The sequence below is a fragment of the Rhinatrema bivittatum genome, chromosome 2 (genome assembly GCF_901001135.1).
Source record: "Rhinatrema bivittatum chromosome 2, aRhiBiv1.1, whole genome shotgun sequence".
NCBI classification, from domain to species: Eukaryota; Metazoa; Chordata; class Amphibia; order Gymnophiona; family Rhinatrematidae; genus Rhinatrema; species Rhinatrema bivittatum.
The window spans coordinates 294886362-294911753 of record NC_042616.1 but is presented as its reverse complement, the minus strand read 5'-3'; the positions used below and the strand labels follow the sequence as shown (position 1 = coordinate 294911753).

The 25392-nt window shown below is 43.7% G+C and overlaps 1 protein-coding gene across 2 annotated transcripts in view; it reads left to right on the top strand.

Annotated features, from left to right (window-relative positions):
* FBXL2 (F-box and leucine rich repeat protein 2) overlaps nucleotides 1–25392 on the top strand; it is a 239067-nt gene that overhangs the window by 166484 nt on the left and 47191 nt on the right. For both annotated transcript variants that reach the window (XM_029589646.1, XM_029589645.1), the window contains exons 11-13: nucleotides 17424–17484; nucleotides 18234–18278; nucleotides 20433–20489. In XM_029589646.1, the coding sequence (XP_029445506.1) occupies nucleotides 17424–17484; nucleotides 18234–18278; nucleotides 20433–20489 (163 nt within the window). The remainder of the gene's footprint in view (nucleotides 1–17423; nucleotides 17485–18233; nucleotides 18279–20432; nucleotides 20490–25392) is intronic.

The following is a 25392-nucleotide window of genomic DNA, read 5'->3' as shown; positions in this document are numbered from 1 at the left end:
ATAGCACTGAAGATGGTCGCGAGGGGAGAGGGCCACGTCAATCTTAGGTTGCGCCGCAGGAAGAGTGAGCCATATCACTGAAGTTGAGCCAGGGAGGCAGGGAACACATCGCTGAAACTGTGCCAAGTTTCTTCTTTTGCCACTGAGTCAAAGATGCGCCGTGAGAGGAAAGGGCCGTGTCACTCTAAGATGCGCTGTGGGAGGGGTAGATTATGCCACTGAAGAGACACCACGGGGGTCGCTTCATTTAAGCTGTGCCGTTGTAAATACTTTCTTCAACCCATGGGATTGAGAACCCCGCAGATGCCTCAGAGAAGATATGCCGCCAGCCCCAAGGATTCTTCTGCCCGGAGGGGTGGGATCCCTGCAGGTAGTTTGTTGAAGGCTGTGCCCCTGGTGTTGGCCTGAAAACAGGATGAGGCATCTGTGGCAGAAGTATTTTGGGGCCACTTTTTGCTGCCTCAAAATTTTGCCACCTGAGGTTGCTGCTTCACCCTGCCTTGTGATAGAACCACCCCTGAAGAGAAGCCACTGCGGGAAATAAGCTGCAAGCATGATGCAGGGTCTGACATGATATCAGGAGGACTGCAGAAGCGTTTTTGCTACTGGAGACAGGATTTTTTATCTCTACCTGCCCTCCCCCCCCCCCCCCCCCCCCCCCCCCCCCCCCCCCCCCCCCCCCCCCACTAACTGCCGCCTTAGGCACAGGCCTAGTGACAAATCCAGGCCTGCTAGCAATAGAGACTGAAGTGGTATCTGAAAGGAAAGAAAAACCCCAATGCATGCAGAAATTTCATAACACAACCAAAAACCATAAGAAAAAGCTCATTGTGTTGGTAGACTGTCATCAGAGGCACTAATTTGGAAATTCTTTTGGAGGGGAGCACTATAATTCAAAGCCTTCTGGGATCATCGACTGGTAGAAATTTAAATCGGATAGTCTGTGCAATCAATGAAGAAAGTAAGGACTCTAAAGATGACATTATCATCCATCTGGGATCCAACAGATATCTAAGTGGTACAGAGAGATTTCCAGACTCTGGGGAAACAGGTTAGGCACATGGCGAAGACTATTGCCTTTTCAGAAGTGCTACTTGTTCATGGAGAGGCTAAGCCATATAGATGGCTCAAAACCTGATGTAAGGAAGAAAGTTTTGGATATATTGGGGGCTGGAGCCGTGTATGGAATAGTAAAAGGACCCTATGTCAAAGAGGTTTACATCTGTCTGTGGCATGAAAAAGGATCCTAAGTGAAAATTTCAAATCATATGCCATAAGGCATTTAAACTAGAGGACGGGGATGGCAGAAGGAAATTGGAATGTCACCTCTGACATCTCCAAGAAGTGGGTGAAAAAATTAAAAATCAGCTGAATAAGGCAGAAAAGATGTCTAAGAAGAGTAGCAAGCTGAAGAAGAGAAGCTGGAAAGCTAGAAGCACAAATGCAGACTTGCAGGCTCTAATGGTGGAAGCAGACTTGTACATCATTGCTATTACAAAGACATGGTTTACAGTCACATAATTGGGATACGGCCATCCCGGGATATAACTTAAGGAAGAACAGAGAGAGGACAGTAAAAGGGGAGGAATAGCACTTTGTCAGAAACAACATCCAAGTAACTGAAATGCAGGGGAGATGGAGTAGGGAAGAAGCATTATGGGCTGTCCTAAAACAAGAAGCTGGTGCTTCCATTTACATTGGTATGGACTGCAGGCCTCCAATTCAGACAGAAGAGCTGGATATGGATCTGGTCAAAGACATCCAGAAGATGGTGAAGCAGGGAGAAGTGTTGATCTTTGGAGATTTTAATCTGCGGATGTACACTAGAATATCCCTTCTGCAAAATCTACAAGAAATAGAGAGAGAGTGAATGCCCTTGAAAGGGCTCTGCTCAAACAAATGGTAATGGAACCTACAAGGAGAGCGTGAGGCTCGGCCTAATGCTCACAAATGGGGATAATGGCTCTATAATGTCCGTTCAGGTGCCCACCTGAGTACAAGTGATCATCAGATGGTATGGTTTGATATTGCAAATAAGATACAGAGAAGTCACACGAAGACCAAGTTTTGAATTTCAAAAATACAGATTTTGGTAAAATGGGGATATACCTGGAGGAAGAACTAAGACTGGGAGAAAATGGGTGAGGTGGAATAACAGTGGGCCAAATTAAAAGGAGCTAGTACAATGGCAACACATCTATATGTTAGAAAAGTTAAACAAAAGTACAAGGGAAAAGAAACTGATTTTTGTTCTCAAAGCAGGTGGCTAAAAAAAATAAAGGCAAAAAAGAACAGCATTCAGGAAGTATAAAAGATCCTAAAAAGAGGAACACAGGGAAGAATCCCTGGTGAAACTGAGAGAGGAAGAAAGAAATAAGGAAAGAAAAGGTCAAGCAGAAGAAAGGATTGCCAAAGAGGTAAAGAGGTGACAAAACATTTTTCAGATATTGTATATCAGAGAAAGAAGGAAAGCCTGAAGTGGTATAGGAAATTGAAAAGTAATAAGAAGCAATGTGTATGTAACAAATACTTCAATTTGGTGTTCACTAAAGAAGACCCTGGAGAAGGACCATTGCTGGTTGACAAGACCGTAGAAGGTAATGGGGTAGACACAACTCCTTTTACAGAAGAGAATATATGGGAAGAGCTAAGAAAAACTGAAAGTGGAAAAGGCCATGGTGCCGGATGAGATACATCCCAGGATACCATGGGAACTCAGATGTCCTGGCGGGTCCGCTGAAAGACCTGTTAAATAGATCCCTGGAAATGGGAGTGGTGGTGCTGTGTGATTGGAGGAGAGCGGTTGTAGTCCCACTTCTTAAGAGTGGTAGCAGAGAGAGGGTGGAAAATACAGGTTGGTTAGTCTCACCTCAGTGGTAGGAAAATTAATGGAGAGACTGCTGAAAGAAAGGATAATGAACAATCTACAATCCGGTAAGTTGCTAGACCTCCGAGTCAGCATGGATTCACCAGAGGAAGGTCCTGTCAAACAAATCTGATTGATTATTTTTTTTTGATTGGGTGATTAGAGAATTGAATTGAGGAAGAGCACTCAGTGTGATCTACATGGATTTCAGCAAAGTTTTTCATATGGTCCCGCATTGGGAGGCTTGTGAATAAAATGAGAAGCTTGAGAGTGAGGGCCAAAGTGTGGTGGTGTGGATTACATACTAGTTGACTGATACAAGAAAATGGAACCTACTGTGAAGTGCCACAGGGATTGGTGTTGGGACTGGTTCTGTTCAATATTTTGTGAGCAACATTGCAGAAGAAATAGAAAGTAAAGTTTGTCTATTTGCAGATGATACTAAGATCTGCAACAGAGTGGATATGTCTGAAGGAGTAGAGAGAATGAAAAGTGATCTATGAAACCTTGAAAAATAGTTGAAGATTTGGCAGCTGGGATTCAATGCCAAAAAGTGCAGAGTCCTACATCTGGGATGCTGTAATCCAAAAGAGCTGTACGTGATGGGGGGTGAAAGACTGATGTGCATGGACCAAGAGAGGGATCTTGGGGTGATAGTGTCTGGCGATCTTAAGATGGCAAAGCAATGTGACAAGGCGATAACTAAAGCCAGAAGAATGCTGGGCTGCATAGAAAGAAATAACCAGTAAGAAATATATAATGCCCTTGTATAGGTCCTTAGTGATCCTCACCTTGAGTAATGTGTACAGTTCTGAAGTCTGTTTCTCAAAAAAGATAAGAGACAGGATAGAGGCAGTCCAGAAAAGGGCAACCAGAATGGGGTGGGGTCAGTATCAGAAGACTTACGAGAGGCTGAAGAATCTAAATATGTATACCCTGGAAAAGAGGAGGTGCAGGGGTGAAATGATACAGACCTTCAGATACCTAAAAGGTTTTAATAATGCATGAACTTCAAACCTTTTCTGTTGTAAAGAAATCAGTAGAACTAAGATACACGCAATTCAACTCCAGGGGGACGACTCAGAATCAATGTCAGGAAGTATTTCTTCATGGAGAAAGGGTGGTAGATGCCAGGAATTCCCTTTTCGGAGGAGGTGTTGAAGACAAAAACAGTCAAAAAAATTCAATGGGTCATGGGATAAACACTGTGGATCCCTAAAGGCTGAAGGACAGAAGTGAAGAAAAGAGTGCCTGGAGGTAACTTGCTGGTGCAGCGGTTACTACCCTTAACCAATAAACCTTGATGCTTTTGCTGCAACTTCAATATTGCTGTCTGCTTCAATGGCAGGGGGAAAAGGAGAATTGGATTCAAACAGCAACCAATGAGAGCCCCAGTTTTTATGGTCTTGGGAACTGATAAGCATGAGGGTAACCTGCACGGAGCAGCGGTTACTACTCTTAACTAATAAGTCTTGATGTGTTCTGGACTATTATGAAGTGGACCCTTAAGCTGAAGAAAGGTGACCAGGATGTAAGTTGAAATCCTTTCTTCAGGAGGCAAGACTGGACAACACTGAAACCTCACTAATCTTCACCAAAACTAACTCTCGTTCCCCTTAGGTTGAGCCCTTGGGTACCGGGGTCAGCTGGACTTACGTAGGATTTCAGATTGAGGACCGGACTCAGCACAGACAGGTGGATCAAAGTAGACAGCGAAGATCAATGGATGTCAGCCAAAAATTAAAGAATTTATTAAAAATAATTACTGGTATTTGACAACAGGAATCAGAAAATACAAGGAAAAAAAATCTGTAAATTACAGCAAGTCCAAATATCACAGGAAAAACCCAGAACCTCAGGAGTTACAGGAGATAAAAAATAAAGGACTTGACACTTGAAAGAAAATGTTGCCAAAGCACTAGTGCTGTGCTGGAACTTTCCTTTATAATCCCTGCATTGTGATGTCATTGTGATGACAGAAATAGGCTCAAGGGAAAAAAAAAAGAAATGACTGCTCCTTTAAAAACAAAAGTAAACAAATCGCGGAACCTTAGAAACCTGATGTCAGGAACACCCGGAAACACAGAGGAGGACGACGGAGCCCTGACCACGCAATCGCCCCGGACTCGCAGCGAACGATCCCAGAGGCAAACTCAACATTAATTTAGAGACCCGACGTCCGGGGCGCCTGTCAGAAACCGCGGCGCTCCCTGACTAACCCCCACGCGCGCCGCCATTAAATTAGATACCCGACGACCGAGGTGTGCTGCAGCCCGGCCCAAGGTAAGCGAACGCGTAACATGATGCTTTTGATGATGCTGCAGTTCACTTTCTGCTTTGATGGGGGTGTGGGGGGCGGGGGAGAACTGGATTCAGAGACAACTAACACAAGCCCTGACATTTAAAGTCTGGGGTACTGATGCGCAGACCTAAGGGGAAAAGCACAGGACTGCTTCTCCGGCCAAGTCCATAAGCAAAGCACGTCAAGCAGCGCTGCCTGAATTTTCAGTAAGGCTCATCACCCAGTAACAATGTTGCTAGCAGTACATTTTAATGGGTTATCATAAGGCTTGGGGATAACTGCATGGAGCGGCAGTTTCTACCCTTAAGAGAAACATAGGGGAACCTGCACAGCATGACAGAGACTACCATAAAAAACTTGTTGGGCAGACTGGATTGACTATTTGGTCCTTTTCTGCCATCATTAGTATGTTACTGTGTACTCTGAGCTAATCTCCATTTTTAACTCATGATTCCTTTGTCTGTAACAGGTAATTATTAAACAATCCCATTCCTTGTAGGGATTTTCCGTTTCCTTTTTTTCTTTGCTGTCTTCCCTTTCCTATTTTTTTCTGACTCCATTGATTCTGCAGTTATTTCTTTCACATTTGCTTTCTGTTAAGTTGGGCTTCCCAAACCTTTAGCCAGTATGACCCCACTTTAGCCCTTGAGTATTCACATGACCCCAGAATATGACCAAAACAATTTAGCAGGGGTGCCATCCCCTTCTAATAAACACTCCTCACCCTCTCTGCACTCCAGCTTGATCTCTTCTCTTAACCACCACCCCCTTCAAAGGACCTCGCCTCCAGCCTTATCCTCTCCCTCAACTTCTCTTCTTCACCTTCCCAGCCCTTTTATGACCCCCAGCTGATCCTCTGTCATCCCCCATCACTCTTCCTCACTTTCATCCCCAGCCTCCCCACCAGTCCTTCTTATATCCCCTCCCAGTTCTTGTCTTATTTCCCAGCTCCTCTTACATCCCTCAGTTAATCTTCTGTCATTCCCCCTCCCCCCCAAACTCACTTTCCACAATCATTCCTCCTCCACCTTCTCCAACCCTCAAACATTTCCTGCCTTCAAATAATCCCACTTCTTAACATCCCCTGGCCAAGGAAAGCAGCAACATTTTCTTTTGGGTCCTGGTCCAAAGATGAATGACAACTGGTGGGAAGAGAGGGCAGGCTGTTAACCGAGCAATATTTTTCTCTCTTGTAATATTAAGTGATGGGTGAGGAGAGAGGATCAAAAGCAATCTCCATCAATTCATGCACTGTCAGCCCTCCGCTCCCCTCTTGGCTGGTTCCAAGCCCATCAGGGCTCTGCAAAGTACAGCAGCATGGTAATGAAAGTCAGCATGCAGCCTCCGAGCCAGCGCAAGCTCACAGGCCCGCAGTGATCCCGATCCTTCCTTGCATAGGGCTTCAGCACGGGGCTGTGGGGATAGCTCAAGTTCACAGGCCCTGCAGAAACCTTGATTCTCTCCTCAGTCAGGTCTTCCTGTTACTACAGAAACTCATGCAAGGGCAGTGCCACTGCAGGGCCTGTGAGTGTCACTGACTTACAAACCCCATGCTGACTTCCACTGCTAATGCTGCTGCTGCTAGTGTCTGAAGAGCACAGATGTTTGAAGCACTGTGGGTTGGGAAGCCCTGCTATAAAGTGTTGTCGTTTCACTGGCAGCCTCCAGCCTCAGTTATCCTTCCTTGATGGAGAACCCTCGCCTCACTTAGACTTCTCTTAGCAGAGGAAAACACCTTCAATGCAATGTGAATTCCAGAATCTGTGCGGCAATTCGGAGTATCGTGTGCATCATACTCTCATGATGTTACTGTTATGATTATTTAAAATCCTCCCTATGGACAAAGTTATTTTTCCATTGACAAGCAGGCAAAAATCAGCCATAATGTGTGGGTGACATCATCCAGTGGCACCAACAAGGACTCAGCATTCAGAGCTCAATAAAGATTTTACTGAGCATGCGTGGGAGTTTCCCTCATGAGCGCTCTCTCATATGCTCCTCAGTCTTTCTTTGTCTGAGCTACTGCACAGACATGTTGATAATCTCTCTCTAAAATTTTGTTTTGTTCGATTTATTAGGCCTAATTCTGTCTCAGCGCATCTTTTTTTGTTTTACCGTTACCAACAGTCCCTCAACAGAACTTTTCAATTCTACAGAAAAAAAAAAAGAAAGAATGGAGAAGGCCAAGAATTCTATTCTTGCTTACCTCATCAGTAAGAGTGCATTTCAGTGCCATAGCAGCTTACCATGTTCAATCCGAGGGTAAGCCTATCTCCATTCATCCATTAGTATCCAAATTCATGAAAGGCTTGAGGCATATTAAACCACCAGTTAGAAAACTTCCCATTCCATTGGATCGGAACGTGATTCTGGCACAAATGATGAAGTTGCTATTTGAATTTTTGGAATGTGCTTCTTTCAAGTTTCTTACATAGAAAGTAATATTGCTTGTAGCATAATCTCAGCCAGAAGAGTCAGTGAACGTCAGGCTTTATTTCATTATCCTCCGTATATGCAATTCTTCCACAATAGAGTGGTGCTCCACGCCCGCCCAAAGTTTCTACCAAAGATTATCAGTTTTCCATATTAATCAAGTCATCATGCTACCTACATTCTTCCTGAGGCCACATTCACATAAAGGTGAGAAAGCCCTTCATCCTTACACTGTAAACAGGCCTTGGCTTACTACAAGAGAAGAACTCAGCACATCATCAGGCTTCACAGCTATTTCTCTTTTGAGCCTAACAGACTGAATATAGCAGTGGGCAAATGTACACTGTCCAACTACTTAGTGGACTGCATAGCTCACTGTTATAGGCTAGCAGGCTTACAAATTACAGACAATATTAAAGCTCATCAGATTAGAGCCATGCTTGCATCAGTGGCTCATCTATGAGCCATACCATTTCAAAATATCTGCAAAGCTAAAACTTAGTTGTCAGTGCACACCTTTGCGTCCCATTATTGTCTGGATAATCTCTCAAAGTGACAGTAAATTCGGACAAGCAGTTTAGTGTAGCCTGTTCACCCAGTAGTCCAGGGTGCTTATTCACTAAATGCTCCGCTGCAACCCTCAGCTTGGAACTCGCCACATATAATGACTATTCAACCCTGCTTATAAATTGAAAAAGCAAATTTGCTTATTGTAAACTTTTTCCCATAGATAGAAGGATAAATTACCTGACTGCCTCCCTGGAGAATCAACTACCTACCTAGAATTAGCTCTCAGATCAACTGAGGGGGCTCACGAGGCAATGCCCAAACAAAAATTCCCGCACATACTCAGAGCAAAAGCTCTACTAGCTAAAAGAGGTCCATTCGGTGTCACCAGATGACATCACCCACATGTAATGGCTAATTCATCCTACTGTCTATGGAGAGTACAGTTTATGGTAAGCAAGCTTGTTTTCTCCTTTCATGAATGTTTGATCACAGGAATGACTCTTCCCATGAGCTTGTGCTTTACCTTTCTAGATGCCACATTAGTGATGTCAGGAAGGCAGTCAATTTACTGGAAGGCAATATACCAATTTAGGAAGAAAAGGAATCTTCTAAAGCAGCGCTTCTCAACCGGTGTGTCGCGACACACTAGTGTGTCGCCAAACACCAGTAGGTGTGTCGCGTCTCCCGGTGTCCCACTACCCCGTTGTACTTTCCTTCTCCCTTTTTTCCAGCCCCCGCGGTCCAATTGAAAGCCTCCTTTCTTCCTACCCCCACTGCCCAATCGGAAGCCTCCTTCATTTTTCCTTCCCCCGCGCAGGCCAATCGGAAGCCTCCTCCCTGCCACCTGCCAGTGGGAGTAGGAAGAAGGGAGGAAGCCTTTGATTGGCCGGTGAGGCAGGCATGGCACTGCCCGGGGGTGGGGTGGGAGGAATAGCAGTATAGAACCCCGACGAAGCAAGGCCGCTACGGGAGCCCATCCTCATAGCGGTGAAGAGGAAACCCGACCGCGACGGTGCAAGGCCGCTACGGGAGCCCATCCCCGTAGCGGTGAAGAGGAAACCCGACCGCGACGGTGCAAGGGCTGCTACGGGAGCCCATCCCCGTAGCGGTGAAGAGAAAACCCGACCCCTAGCGACGAAGAGGAAACCCGACCTCTGACTGAGGCGCCCATCCCCGTGGCGCCAAAAAAAGAAGGCCCGCCGGATTAAAGCCATGGCTGAACTGGCGCCCATCCCTGCAGTGAAGGAAGAAGTTATTTTTGGTGAGAGCTTGTGTGTTTGTGTGTGAATGGGTGCCTGGGTGAGAGCTTGTGTCTGAGGGTGTGAATGGGTGCCTGGGTGAGAGCTTGTGTCTGAGGGTGTGAATGGGTGCCTGGGTGAGAGCTTGTGTGTGAATGGGGGCCTGGGTGAGAGCTTGTGTCTGAGGGTGTGAATGGGTACCTGGGTGAGAGCTTGTGTCTGTGGGTGTGAATGGGTATCTGGGTGAGAGCTTGTGTCTGTGGGTGTGAATGGGTACCTGGGTGAGAGCTTGTGTCATTGGGTGTGAATGAATGCCTAGGTGAGAGCTTGTGTCATTGGGTGTGAATGGGTGCTTGGGTGAGAGCTTGTGTGTAGGGGTGTGAATGGAAGCCTGGGTGAGAGCTGGTGTGAATGAGTGTAAGAGCTTTTGTGTGTGATTGAGAGCTTGTATATAAGAGAACATGAGTGTGATTGAGAGAGCGAGACTGGTCAGGGAGGTGATGTGTTTCTGTATGAGAGAGAGAAACTGGTCAGGAAGATGACTGGTGTGAAAGAGGCCGAGACTGGTCGTGGGGTCTAATTGGGGGTGTGTGTGTTGTGAGTGACTGGTTGTGGGTGCTAAGGAAGAAGATCGAGGACAGAGCTTCAGCAGCCCTTGCTGCTTCTGGTTAGTGCTATTGGCCTGGAAGGGAAAGGAGTAGGAGAGTTGCTGGAGAGGGTAAGTAAAGGTGGCTTTTTAAATTTATTTTTCTTGATTGACTGCCATTTTAATTATTGGGTATTATGCGATGTCTGCTGTTTTGAAGTATTTTATTGATATTTGGACATGTTTTAATAATTTTTATGAGTATTTAATTGAATATTATTCTGTTCAGCAGCTGTTTTGTAACATTTTTTGTATAACTTTACAATGATTTCTGTGTGGGGCTCTGTAGCAGCTTGGCTTATTCTATTTTCCCAATAGGAAATGTTTTAGTGTTTATGGCCTGGTTTAATAGTTGTATTTCTTAGATAGGGTTATTACTGTTTGCGTATGTTCCGTAATACAGGTGTAACTTTGTGCAGGTTAGTTTGTGTGCATTATTGCAAATCCTGAGTCTGTTAGGTGCTATATTTCTCTTTCCATTTCTCCAGGTTCGCACTGTATGCAGAGTGGCTTTTTTGGTTTTCCGTTCCAGTTTCTGTCTCCATATTTATAATTTGTGTTTTTTCTCTACTTGGTGAAGGTCAGTTCTGGGTGTGTGACCAAAGTGAGGTATTTTACTAGCATGTAGGCATTTGTATCAATCTTATTTAATGTGTTTTCTCAATAGGATATGCATTAGTGGTAAATTACTGTCTTTTCATAAGGAAGGCTATTGTGCCTGGTAGTAAAGGGAATTTGTTTTGCTTTTACTGAGATGTCATCAGAACCAGAATATCTTTTTTTTTTGTATGGTGAGTTGTACGGGTTATGCCCTAGATCTGCTCTGCACTCATTGCTGGGGGTTGAGAGGATTCCTGTGGATGCAGAGTGCATGTTTACATTTAGCCCCGTGATGGTCACATGTTCAGTGTGTCACGCATGTGAGAACCATTTGTCAGGTGTGTCCCGGCCAAAAAAAGGTTGAGAACCACTGTTCTAAAGTATCAAAAAGGGGTGAATTTTCAAAGAGGTACATGTGTAAGAATTAGCATATGTGTGTAAGTAGCCTGTACGCATGTAAACTCTATTTTATAAACATCAAACATAGCACATATTTTCACTTTCATGTACACATCTCCAAGCATAAAAAAGGGATATTCTAAGGGTATTCTAGGGTGTGGCCAAGTTTTATGTGCATAAGTTGCTATTTTACAAGAGACATATATGAGAACACGTGGTAACTTTGCGCAATTTTACACATAATTATCTCGCGCAGTTGATATCAGGCAGGTCTTTCGTCACTTATTGGTTGGGTCGGAGGTCTCTGTGAACTAGGGGGAGTTGAGGCTGAAGAGCTAGGAGGGTCTCAATCTGGAAAAAGAACGGGTAAACCAGTGGAGGAATTAAAAAAAAACCTGTTAATTCCAATTATGTGCACAAGTTTTAAAATATAGCATCCTAAATAGATAAATTAGGGTTTTCTGCAAGCAAGTCATATTTTTTTCCATACATAAAATATACATGCATATGTTTGTAAAATAGGTAGGAAAAACACGTGCATTCAATACATCGAAACACACTCTTTCAATGTATAGCAAATGTTGCTTACCTATAACAGGTGTTCTTACAGGACAGCAGGATGTTAGTCCTCACATATGGGTGACATCACAGGATGGAACCCAATCACAGAACACTTTTGTCAAAGTTTCTAGAACTTTGACTGGCCCCTACTGGGCATGCCCAGCATGGCACCAACCCTGCAGCCAGCAGGGGTCCCTCTTCAGTCTTGTTTAAAGCTACAGGAAGTGCCGAAAAATAAAATAAGAAAACATAACGAACCCAACACCGTGGGGTGGCGGGCGGGTTTCGTGAGGACTAACATCCTGCTGTCCTGTGAGAATACCTGTTACAGGTAAGCAACATTTGCATTCTCACAGGACAAGCAGGTTGGTAGTCCTCACATATGGGTGAGTACCGAGCTGAGGATGTCCGAGAAATGCACCAAATGTACCCAATAAGCACTAGGACTGGGGTGAAATTTGGTAGAGGGCATCCTGAACCCTAACGGGAAGGCAGAAGGGTGTTGGTACATCAAGATGTAAAAAGGTTTCGCAAGACAGACTGGCCGAAGATGGAATCTTGTCTTCTGGCCTTGTCTAAGTAATAATGGGCTGTAAAGGTATGGAGAGAACTCCAGGTAGCAGCCCTGCAAATGTCAGGAAGCGGCATCGAGCGTAGGTGCACTACTGAAGTCGCCATAGCCCTCACAGAGTGTGCTTTAATATGGTCTTGAAGCGGAATGCCTGCTTGCTGATAGCAAAAGGATATGCAGTCCGCTAACCAGGAGGAGAGAGTCTGCTTACCCACAGGCTGCCCCAATTTGATGGAATGGAAAGAGACAAACAATTGAGTGCTGTATGGTCTAGATAGAAGGCTAGAGCCCGTTTGCAGGCAAGGGTATGCAGAGCCTCTTCTCCTGGATTGGAGGGAGGCCTGGGAAAGAAGGTGGGTAGTGTAATGGATTGATTAATGTGAAACTCCGATACTACCTTAGGAAAGAATTTAGGGTGAGTGCGGAGTACTGCCCGGTCCTGCAGAAGTTTAGTGTAAGGCGGATAGTTGACTAGGGCTTGTAACTCACTAACTCTGCAAGCAGAAGTGATTGCCAAAAGAAAAATCACTTTCCATGTGAGATATTGAAGATCACAGAATTGGAGAGGCTCGAATGGTGGTTTCATGAGCCGACCCAAAACAAGATTGAGGTCTCAAGAAGGGGCTAGAGGGTGTAGTGGAGGCTTGAGGTGAAGCAAGCCTTTCAGAAAACGTGTTACAAGGGGTTATACTGAAATAGGAACATCCCCGACACCTTTATGGAAGGCGGCCACCGCACTGACATGCATTCTGATGGAGGAAGTTTTTAGACCTGATTCTGAGAAGTGCCAGAGATAGTCTAGAAACTTCGTGGTGGAACAGGTAAAGGGATCAAGGGATTGAGGAGAACACCATGACTTAAACCTGTTCCATTTGTAGAGGTAAGACTTTCTCGTGGAAGGCTTCCGTGAAACAATCAGGACACGGGAAACTGGCCCCGAAAGGTAAAGTGGCTGAAGAATTAACCTTTCAACATCCAGGCCATCAGGGATAAAGCTTGAAGATTGGGGTGGCGCAGGCACCCGCCGTTCTGAGTGATCAGAAGCGGGTCTTTTCCCAAGGGAATGTGCCTGCGAATGGAGAGATCCTGAAGTATTGGAAACCATACTTGGCAAGGTCAGTGAGGTGCTATCAGGATCATGCATCCCTTGTCCTGACGTAACTTCACGAGAGTCTTCGAGAGAAGTGGAAGTGGAGGGAATGCATATAGGAGACCGGTTGCCCATGAGAGGGAGAACGCATCTCTTGGCTGTGAGTGTTGGCTGCGAGTGAGAGAGCAAAAGTTCTCTACCTTGCGGTTTTGAGGTGACGCAAAGAGGTCTATGCGAGGATGACCCCAACGTTGGAATATTGCGTCTGCTACTGAGGGGTTGAGGGACCACTCGTGCAGATGGAAAGCATGACTTAGGTTGTCCGCCAACACATTGTCCACGCCCGGCAAATAGGTGGCCCTGAGGTACATAGAGTGGGAGAGGGCCTCCGCCCATATCTGCGCAGCTTCCTGACACAGTAGGAAGGAACCCGTCCCACCCTGTTTGTTGATGTACCACATGGCCACCTGGTTATCCGTATGAATCAGGATGTCCTGATTGGAAAGGCGATCCTGAAATACCCTGAGAGCATATCTGATTGCTCGAAGCTCCAGGAAATTGATTTGGTGTTTGGCTTCCTCTGGAGACCAAGTTCCTTGTGTTTGCAAATCGGCCACATGGGCTCCCCAGCTGAGGTTGGAAGCATCGGTGGTGAGAATTATTTGAGGTCTGGAGCCTGGAAGGGCAGGCCTTGGAGGAGATTGATCTGATTTTTTCACCAGGCTAGAGACTGACAGTTAGTCGGTGATGTGGACAGTGGTTGATAGAGATTGGACAGACTGAGTCCATTGTGACCTTAGAATCCACTGCATGACTCTCATGGCCAAACGGGCCATTGGGGTAACCTGTTCTGAGGACGCCATGTGTCCCAGTAAGATAATAAATGGCGTGCAGTCGTGTGTTGCTGAAGATTGTAGCTGGTTTGCAAGGGAGGTGAGAGTGAGAGCTCGCTGACGAGGCAGAAATGCCTTTACCTGCAAGGTGTCCAAGTCTGCCCCTATGAATGATAAATTTTGAGATGGGACTAAGCAGGATTTTGCGTAGTTGACGAGAAATCCTATTGAAATCAGAGTGTGTAAAGTAAGATGTAGGGACGACAGAGCAGCTTGCTGAGTGGGAGCCCTGATCATCCAATCGTCTAGATAGGGGTAGACGTGAACACCTTGAGTCCTGAGGAAGGCTGCCACTACTATGAGGCACGCCGGTAGAGGTGGGGAGTCCGGTGGAATGGAGAGAAAGCTCAGGCGATAACCTTGAGAGATTATGGTAAGGACCCACTGGTCTGAGGTGATTGTGTGCCACCTGTTGTTGAAATGGCATAATCGACCTCCCACTGGTTTGTGAGGCAGTGGAAACTGGCTGCTGCTCTCTGTGTAGGAGTCAAAAACCGGAAGCAGGGCCCGGCTGAGGAGCTGCTTGCGGCTTTTGTTTACGAGGTTGACGAGACTGGGCCTTTGGAAAGGTCTCGTGGAACGAGTTCTAGACTGTGGTGGATAGGACTTTTTTGGACAGAAGAATGATTTTTTAGTATCCTTCCTGAAATGCTGTTTGGAGGAGTACTCAGAGGGCATCAGAGAGAGCTGCCGAAGAGTCTCATGACGGTCCTTGAGTTCTGCCACCGTCTGCTGAATCTGTTCCCCAAACAGACTGTCTCCTATGCAGGGCAGATCAGATAATCTGTCTTGTACTTCAGGGCGCAAGTCCGAAGACTTAAGCCAGGCCCATCTTCTTGCCGAAATAGCAGTTGCAGATACCCTGGAAGCGGTGTCAAAGATATCATAAGAAGATCTTATTTCATGCTTTCCTGCCTCAAAACCCTTGTGTACTAGGGTTAGAAGTTGTTCTTGGAATTGCTGAGGCAGGGACTCTGCAAAGTCCTGTATCTGCTTGAATAAGACCCTGTTAGGTCTTATTCAAGCAGTAGGAGGCAATCCGAGAGATAAGCATCGATCCCTGGAAGACACGCCGGCCGATGGCATCCAGGAATTTCTGTTCCTTACCTGGGGGAAAGGAAGAGTGGGGTTTTGATCTTTTTGCTCTCTTTTGGGCAGATTCTACCAACACAGATTGGTGATCCAGCTGAGGTTTCTGGAATCCTGGGGCTGACTGGACCAAATAAGTGGTATTCGCTTTTCTGTTGACTGGAGCACCAGAATCAGGGTGCTCCCAGTTCTTTTTGAGGAGATCCAAAATAACTTGGTGAATAGGGATGGAGGTTATTTTCCTTGGGAGCATCCAGGAATTATAACAGCTCATCATTTGATGCCTGTCATCTTGTTCAGTCTGCAATTGGAAAGGAACTAATTCAGACATTTCCTTCACAAAATTTATGAAGGATAGGTCCCCTGGAGGAGAACGCTTCCTGCTTTCAGTAGGAGACGGCGATGGCAAGTCATCGGTGTCTTGAGAAGAATTGTCGGTCCAGGGACCTGCTCCTCTAGGAGCCTGAGAAGGACCTGCTCCTCTAGGAGCCTGAGAAGGACGGGACTATGGTATTCCTGAAGGTCCCGGTCTAGGTTCCGAAAGCATCGTGGGAAGTGCTGGGGGGCACTGATGAGGGCATCGAGGGCACCGGTCCAGGCATCAAGGGCATGGATGGATCGGCGGCGCTGATGGGCACATCGGCATCGATGGTTGAGGCATCAGAAGCACTCCCGATGGAGGAATGCGGAACGGTGTTTCCCCTCCCGATGACAGGTTAAGCGGGGAAGGCACCGGAGCCATCGGTGCTATAAGCACTTCCATCTTCGAGAGCAGCGGTGCCAGTGCTACCGGAATCGGATCAGTGGTCGGTTCCACAATCGGCACCAGTTTCGGTGGCAGAGGAACTTGAAGTCTGTGCATCACCTTATCGATGGCCTCCTGAACCATACGGTCCAGTTCTTTACGGAGACCTGAAGCAAGCAGCCCCGGCTCCGGAAGGGAAGAAGGAGGCAGAGGCATAGCCGGAGGGACCACCGTTAAAGGCGGAGTCGCGACACCCGATACCCGTCTGGGTGAGTGTTACCTCAGTGACCCAGTCGCAGAAAGGGTCGGTGCCTTTTCTGGACGGGGTTTCTTCGATGGTGAGGTCAAAGATTTTCCTTCCTCAGTGGTCCGAAACTTGCGGTGTCGATGCCGATGTTTCTCTCTATGATCCTCGGTCCTGAGGGGGGGTAGAGGTATTTGAAGGCCGAGAAGTCGTCGATGCCGGACGGTCGCTGGCCGGTTGCTGATACTAGCGCAAAGTGGACGGTGCCGGTTCAGACGACATCGATGCAATAGACGGCGTCGGAGTTTAAGAACGGAAGAGAAGTTCCATTTTCTCCATTCTGGGCTTGCGACCTTTTGTTGTCATTAAGGCACATTTGATGCAAGCCAGGACACCATGCTCGCACCCGAGACACGTTACACAGACTTTATGCTGGTCTGTAATGGACATGATACGAGTACAGTCCGGGCACTGACAGAACCCCAATGCCATGACTTTTGAAAAATGTAGCTGCGGTACGTTCGACGGCCAGTAGGCCACGAGGGCCAGACTCAACGGGAATCGACCGAAAATAGGTAAAAACTTACCGGAGTACCACGGAGTCAAAAATTCGAAGGAGGGACCCCTGTGGGGTATGAAAGTTTTTAGTAATTCCGTGAGGAAAATTCCTGTCAGGAATCTCTGTGGAGCTCCTTAACCAGCATGGCTACTGCTGCGCGGAAAAAAGAAGACTGAAGAGGGACCCCTGCTGGCTGCAGGTGTAGTGCCATGCTGAGCATGCCCAGTAGGTGCCAGTCAAAGTTCTAAAAACTTTGACAAAAGTGTTCCGTGATTGGGCTCCATCCTGTGATGTCACCCATATGTGAGGACTACCATCCTACTTGTCCTGTGAGAATACACACGTAAGCAAATATACACTCGTGTATTTTAGAATGTGTGTACCTGATACATATGGGTTGTAATATGAAATACTGTAGTAGTTCTTCATGCAGCCATATACACACACATATGAATCTGCATGGATTTGTTTGAAAGTTATCCTGCCTGTGCGAAAGATATGTAGTTTCAGAGGATGGATAGCATTACTCTGCTCTAGAGATAAATAGCAAAGAGACACCCCAAATGGTGAAAAATGGAGAACCAAAAGTTTATTGGGCCTTTGTTCACATTAAAACTAATTATATTGCCTCTTTGTTAACATTGTTTTACTAACTCTATTTCAAATTAAATCTGCAGAATCTTGGAGGCTGCAAGGTGTTCCCAGTTAACTGATGCTGGTTTTACAATACTAGCTCGGGTAAGAATGTTTTCAAGAAAAGTGTTATTTGATTACACTGTGGTGTTGTGAATTGGTTACATTAGCAGTAAAGACAGTAAGGCAAGTTAACAATTTTAGAATTCTACACATTATTGTAGGTTTTCTATAGAACTTTTAAAGTTCATTGTTTTGAAATAAGTGTGTCATGAACAAACTATCAAATAATAAGAAATAAAGGTATGACCCCACCATGCAGGCATACAGGAGTAAAGTTTTTCAACATTCTAAGAGACGTTCTTGTACCAGGCCGCCAGGGGTGCTCCCAGACAGCATGGCTAATTCGTCCTGCTGTCTATGGAAAATACCGTTTATAGTCAGCAAAATTGCTTTTGTCACTTCAAGCTGAACATACTGTTGTGATATAGGTTATCTGATGCTCACTGGTAATCTGATTTCTTATGAGCACCAAATATAGAGAGGATATGACTGCAGGTAATGAATGCAAGGCCTATCTAGCCTGCCCTTTATCCTTTCTTATTGCAACATTATAGCTCCTACTTGATCTCAGACTTTACCCACTGTTACCTGCAATTAAGGACACTCTGAGCTTATCCCATGCTATTTTGAATGCAGATGCTATTTTCCCCTCTACTACTGCCATTGGTAAGCTGTTTCATGCATCTCCTGCTCTACAAAAGTTAGCTGTGATATCATCAGCTATGTCAGTTTGTTCTGTTACCATGGTGCAATTATTCACCCTTAATTTGCTGTTTTCTTTTTTTCTTCAGAATTGCCATGAACTGGAAAAGATGGACTTAGAAGAATGCATTCTGGTAAGATTTGGGTTTGTTTTTTTTTAATAGGAATTAGCACTTCTCTCAAGGTGGCCCACTGAGGAAAAGCTTGTGCATTACTATTCCGAACACGCAGCTTGGGATGCAAGTTTCCTTTGAATTTGTTTGGGAGTTTCTGCGGGAGAGCACAGTGTCAGCACAGACTGATATAAAGCAGCAGTAATGATTCTGTTGGCAGAATAATGTGAGATTCATATTTTTCAGATTTTCATTTGAGCAATACTTGATTCAGCAAGTTTTTGTAAAGTCCTCTAACTTAGCTATTCCCGAACCATTGAGAATCTGAGCGAATCAGGGCATTGTAGTGCATTCCCTCAACATAACCCCATGTGGGCATCATGCTGATCATGGATAAAGCCTCTGGACAGACAGCATGAAGAACCATATTAAGTATGCTCATCTTTTATTCCCCTCTTTCCCCATTATAAGCAGTAAGATACACTAAGACAAAAGAAATGGTAATCTAGGAATAAGATGAAAAAAAGAAGCAAAAGACTCAAACATGAATTAATATTTTAAGTAGTTTAGATATTGGACAAAAAAAGCTATCAGCCTTGATTATTAATTTTTTTTTTTTAAGAAGATGAGCATGCTTGGATTTTGTTGTGCAGGGAGAAGGTCTTCATGCTTTTACTTACCTACAAAGAGAATATTTATAACCAAACACACACTATCATGCTGTTGTGTGTTGGGTATTTTTTTCATTTTTATTAGAAGCTTGCATTTATACTGCTTGAATAATAGAACAATTGTATTGTTTGATGCTGAAAACTGGCCTCATAGTAAACATCAGAATAGCTTGGACCCCCTCAGCCAAGTGACTTAAATATTCTATTTGTATATGGGACATCTGTATAGAGAGAGATTATCTGAAAATGTCTCACCAGGGATGTGCAACTTTAAGTGGCGTACCAAAACAGTAGCTCTGGTATTAGAGGGCTTTTTTTTTTTTTTCCTTTTTTTACCCAGACATACAAAATAGAAAAAAATTCCTGAGTTCAGATGACCCAGTGAAGCTTGTCCTTAAAGAAGGCTACTTAGCTTTCTAGGGCAGTGGTGATGCTAAGAATCCTCAGAACTATTAACATGCTTGTTTCTTGGTGGTTATTTCTTTTTTGCTGGCTATTCATTCCATGTACTTTATATCTGTAGTTTTTGCATTAATTTTCAGAAAATTACCTAAGGAAAAAGTTCCTGCTTAGACTTGCATGTGCTTTTCCTGAGAATATTTTTTCCAACTAAAAACATGCATCGTTTTGAAAATACAAAACTTATTTTCATTGTTTACTCTCCTGACCTAACTCCACCCTAGAGAATGCACATTGTGGACCTACACAAGTACTTTTACCTGCATACTGCAGGGGTGGGGAAACTTTTGTACCTGAGGACAATATTAGGGGCCTGGCTAAGAAGGTGGGGGGGGGGGGGTCTGTGAAATCTAAGCGTTGGGTGGGTGTATACCAACCCCAAGGGTCATTTGAGGAGTGGAGGAGTATGAAGGAATGTACAAGGATGCCCAATGGTGAGATGTAAGATCACTTCCAGCCTGCCCGTGATACTTCTGGCTTGAAGTGACATCCTGTCACCACTGTGGGTCAGGTTGCATCACACTGCCACAGCCAGATAGCAACTTCTTGGGGACCAAATGTGACCCATGTGCAGTTTTCAGTTTGCATGTTCTTTTGCCCATGGCTTTGCAAATTGCCCTCCATATGAAATAGTAAGAGCTTGGAAATAAAAGGACAGAAATAAATCTGAATTAGGGGGAGGTTGATGGTTTTTATGTTCTCCTTCCCAACTTCATTGTTTAAACCAAAAAAAAACCCATTCTTTGCGGTTTGACCAGCAAGTTCCCTGATTCATTTGCAGAATTTCTCCACGTGCCATCAGTGTGACAGCTTTGTAGCTGTGATCATGACTATGTCCCTCTTAAATAGACAAAACTGCCAGGATTTATGCATTTGTCCATTTTGTAGAAAGGGCTCCCACAGCAGATGGATCCTTGCTTATGTAACGGGAGTAAAGAAAAGAGGGTATTCTAAAAAGTACTGAAGAATAATGGACGTGAAATGCACATTTTTTTAATATTATCCAATCCTTTTTAATTGTTGAATATTTTTCCTCTTCCCCTAGATAACGGATAACACACTGATACAACTTTCTATTCACTGTCCCAAACTGGAGGCGTTGGTAAGTTAAATGATGGAAATTGTCTTTCAAGTTTTATGGTGAAGGCCAAAAGGAGCAAGAAGAAAATCCTCTTGCTTAATATGGATTTGGTTACTGTGACTAATAGTTGCTACACCTGAGACTTGAACTGCGCCATCTGTGAACAGAAGGTACTCCACATGGTTATATTCAAGGTCCTCCATTTTCTGCATCAGTTCAGGTAGATTCTCTGGCAGAACAGAGCAATCTGTTGTGCAGTTTTTGAGATTCTTTGGTAATTCTGCAGTGCCTTTGTGCATGCCTGCACATTACGTAAGAGTACTTGACTAGATTTTTACCAAAAAGAAAAACCATTTTTCATTGCATTCTAACAGAATTTGAGGCCAGAGTGACTCCTGACTATTTACTTATTTATTTGTGTGTATTGTCTGCAACACAATCGATCAATGCAGATTTCAAATTCACATACATAAAATCAAAAGCATACAAATTTATTTAAAATTATTTATATATTGTTTAACAATAAAATATTGATCAAAAAGGTGTACAATGTTCATAAGCAAACAAAAATGAAAAAAATAGAAAAAATACAATCATGAATTATAATAAAGATTAAAAGTTATAAAACAAAAATTTAAAATAATAACTAACTTTAAACTTTACAAACGAGATAAAAAAAGATCAGTTCCGCATGACTTTGGAGTACAAAATGAAAAATGATGGATGTGTTAAGGTTACAATAGATCTGTATCTGGGATGGCAAATGCTTTTGAGAAAAGATAGATTTTTAATGATTTCTTGAATTCTTTTGGGTTTGAAATTTGACGAAGCGGTGTAGATAATGAGTTCCATGTTTGTGGGCCAGCTACTGAGAATTCTCTGTTTCTTGTATTATTTAAACGTGCTAGGCGTACTGATGGAATATCTAATAGGTTTTTGTTCAGAGACCTTAAATGTCTGGTTGGTTGGTAAATTCAAAGAATGGTTATAAGCCAGATTGAGGATGGATTATGTAATAGTGAATGTACAATGGTCAGGATTTTATACTGAATTCAAAATTTGATAGGCAGCCAATGTAGAGTATATAATGTGGGAGAAATGTGGTTTTTGACAGGTGAACCAGTTAGGATACGGGCAGCTGAGTTTAGTATTAGTTGTAACGGCTTGATTGCTGAGTCCGGTAGTCCCAAGTAAAGCCATTACAGTAGTCAAGCCTTGAAAAGATTGAAGGACAAATAAACATAATATAAAACATATTTAAACAACTTTTAATAAACAGAAACAAAACAGTCAATAAAAAGCAAAAAATTTAAAAACAAAATAAAGAATATAATTGTTTAAAATAATTGATTTAAACTTCTTTCTGTGTGCTCTTCAGGAAATTAGTCAAGACTGCTGTATTCAGGGAGGCATTTAATGAACTTTAAAGAAACCACCTGTTTGTTACTGTTGCAGTGGTGGTCCCGAGATAGAGACTTTTGTTAGGATGACATGATTATTTGGGGAATGGACTCGCCTATATTTCATGGACAGAAATATGGAGAAGTGGGAATTCCATGTGTAAGATAACCTTATGAATGGGAATCTGTAGGCATTATGGGCCTGATTTTCAAAGCCATTTATATGCATAAAACTTGATTTTAAGTGCACAAATGACTGTTATAAAATAGTCTGAGACTCTGTGCACATAAAAGTATGCACGTAACCTGGTTTCATGTGCGATTTTACACAAATTAGGGAGAGGCATTCCAAGGGACAGAGGTGAGTCTTGTGAGCATACATTATTTTCAGAAGTATGCACACGAGTTAACTTGTACAAGTTTTTCCTTGCAAGAGCAGGTCTACCTTTGTACGGGTTATTTTGCGTGCAGTGAAAGACACCAGAGCATTTTCCAAACAAATTTCTGTGCATAGGTTTGCTTTGAAAATGTGGGTAAAGTCGCATAAAAGGTACATGCAGACTTTGCCCCTAGACACACAATTGCAAAATTACCTTCCCTATTTATATTGCCAGTTTTTATTTGGTCTGTCATTTTATTCTGTGTTACTGTTGTATTAATTGATTGTGTGTTCTCCCTCAACAAGCAGGGCTGAATTAGCTACATGACATGTCTGTGATTGTACCGAATTGACCTATCTCATTAAGCTCAATAAAAGTTTATTGAGCATGTACAGTGATTCCCATGCAAGTGCTGCCTCATGAGCCCCTTAGTTTGATTTTTTTCAGAACTCATGCACAGATATGTGAATTTCTTGCTATTATTTTTTCTGTATTCCCTATCTGCCTCATTGCAGTAACATTTTTGCTATTTACTCTATACTTCTGCAGCCCCTCAACAGCACTTTTAAGTGCTACCAAATATGTATATAATGTCTTTTTGCTGGTCTGGAGAGTGGTCCGAGAAGAAGCTAGTCATCAGCGTCTTCATTTCATGTGTCTGTGGATATTGATCACAGATGCTCCTGACGTCTGTTATAGATGTTTGGGCCTTAAACATGACTTGGTAAATTGCTTTCCATTTTGTCCTGCTATATCAGTCCAATGAGTACATACTGGTGGGTTGTGTCCCCCCTACCAGCAAATGGAAACATAGCACACAGTTTTCTTCTGTGATATCACCACTACTACATAGAGGTGGTGCAGCACTGAGAGAAACCAGTGATGGTTTCCAGCAGATGGTAGGATTCACTGGTGGTGCAGCAGGATTTTTTTATTGTGAAGCACAGACTCAGCTAGGGCCAAGTCCCAGGTAATTCCCAGGTGAGCGAGCCTACCTCGATTTTATATTGGGAAACACTGACGCTGTTAGGCACCAGGCCCACCTTATGTTTCCCAGTCCCAGAGGGGACTTGGTAGAGCTGTGGGAGCGGGGTTTAATTCTCTGCATAGTTGAAAAAATAAAAGGATATGATTTGAGGAATCTTGTAATTTTGGGCTTTTTTTTTTTATATGAAGTGAGAATCCTTTTGCAGACCTTCCCCTACTCCTAGTCCTGCTATTACTATGGTAGAGGTTTTAGTCAGTTTCAAGAAGCCTGGCAGACAAGCGTTTTCTTACTCTTTTGGGGGCTTTCAAGGTCCCAGGAGTTGGAGACCAGGCCTTTTGCAGCTTCTGAAGACCTACACCTGGATCCTTTTCCTCCCTGGGATCTGTTCAGACTTCTCAATGAAGTACAGCAGGTTCACTCACTGATACTGCCAGAAGGCAGTCACTTACAGCCTTTTTACCAGGAGTGGGCCCACATAACCTCGGATCAATGGGTTTTAGAAACAATCCACTTTGGTTTCGCCTCAGAGCTAGTCGCTCCTTTCCCGATGCTTTATGGTGTCTCCCTGCACTTCAGTTGCAAAATGAAGAGCGGTCCACAATGCTGATACGGCTTCAGCAGGCGCAAGCAGTGGTTCCGGTTATTTTAATTGAATAGGTTCACAGTCAATATTCCATTTATTTTATAGTTTCCAAAAAGTAAGAACTTTCCGACCCATTCTTGATTTGAAGGGAGTGAACAGCAATTTTTGTCTCTCATTTCAGAATAGTGACTCTTTGTTTTGTATTAATGGCCATTCAGGAAGGGCGAATTCCTCTCTTCTCTGGATCTGTTGAAGGCGTATTTTCATATTCCGATCAGAAAGGAAAATCACAAGTATCTCTGGTTTTGCATTCTTCAGGGCAAATACAGACTTTGTGAATCTGCTTTTTGCTCTAGAGCTTCCTAGGAGTAAATTGAAGAGAAGAAGGCAGCACAGGTCCTTTATTTTTATCTCTGTGAGCAATATATAGTCATACATCAGTCTTTACCAAGATTTTCGTGACACTGGTAGGTATTCTACAACAACATAATTTTTCTCTATCCATATCTCAACGACTTACTGATTAGGGATCTTTTGTTCCAGGGAGGCCATTGTGATTTAAAAAAAACCCCAAAAAACCCTTATGGAGAATTTGCAGACCTATGGTTCAGTCATGAACTAGGAAATGTCCTGCCCTAACCTTACACAGGATCTCTCTCACTTAGGGAGACATTCCAGACTGTGTCTAGAGTGATCAAACTTTGAGAACAAGATTCATGCTCTCTTGGAACAAGTCAGGTTAGTGGTACAACAGAGCAATGCCCGCAATGTCTCTGATAAATGGCTGCTGCCAATACAGATGGTTCCGTAGGCCAAACCTACATGAGAACACTGCAGCACAAACTGCTGAAGAAGTGGAAGTAATCCAGAAGAGACTTTTTTCACAGCACCATTGCCCCAAGACATGAAGGTCTCCTTTACTTGGTAATTCTTTATTCCCATGACTGCCAGCAACCAAGGATGGGAAGTCACCCTGAGGGAGTTAGCAGTCCAGAGCTCCTGGTCTTTTAATAGTGAAGGCCTTACATGTGAATATTCTGGAAATGAGACTGCAGTTTTCAGACCTGATTGAGTTATCAGTATCAAGTTTACTGGAAGGGGACATCATCAGTCAAGGTCCAGCACTTCAGGCAGACTCAAGATCCCTGCGTCTGCTATAATTTACTATTTTATTTTGATGGTCTGCAAGCTGAAGAGAGAGAGAATTATTCTTATGGAGCAATGTCTGGCTCTAGCAAGTCCTTTGCTAAGAAAAAAAAAAGAGGCAAATTACTGCAGAATGATGCCAAAAGGTGAAACCAGTGGTAAAGGAAATAATAATAAATGATAAATATAAAACTTAAAAAATGACATTAATATTATAAAACTGTAAATATACAAGTCAAAATAAAACTGATACACAACAAAAATATATCATTAAAATACACAACCCAACATGGCCATGTTTCGGCAGCAATGCCTGCATCTGGAGTAAATTACATTAAAAACAATATAATATGAGTTTTAGATAGCTGGTACTCCTCAAAAGTTATAAAAGCAGAGTATGTGTATGGGAGTGCCTATAAAGCTAGCA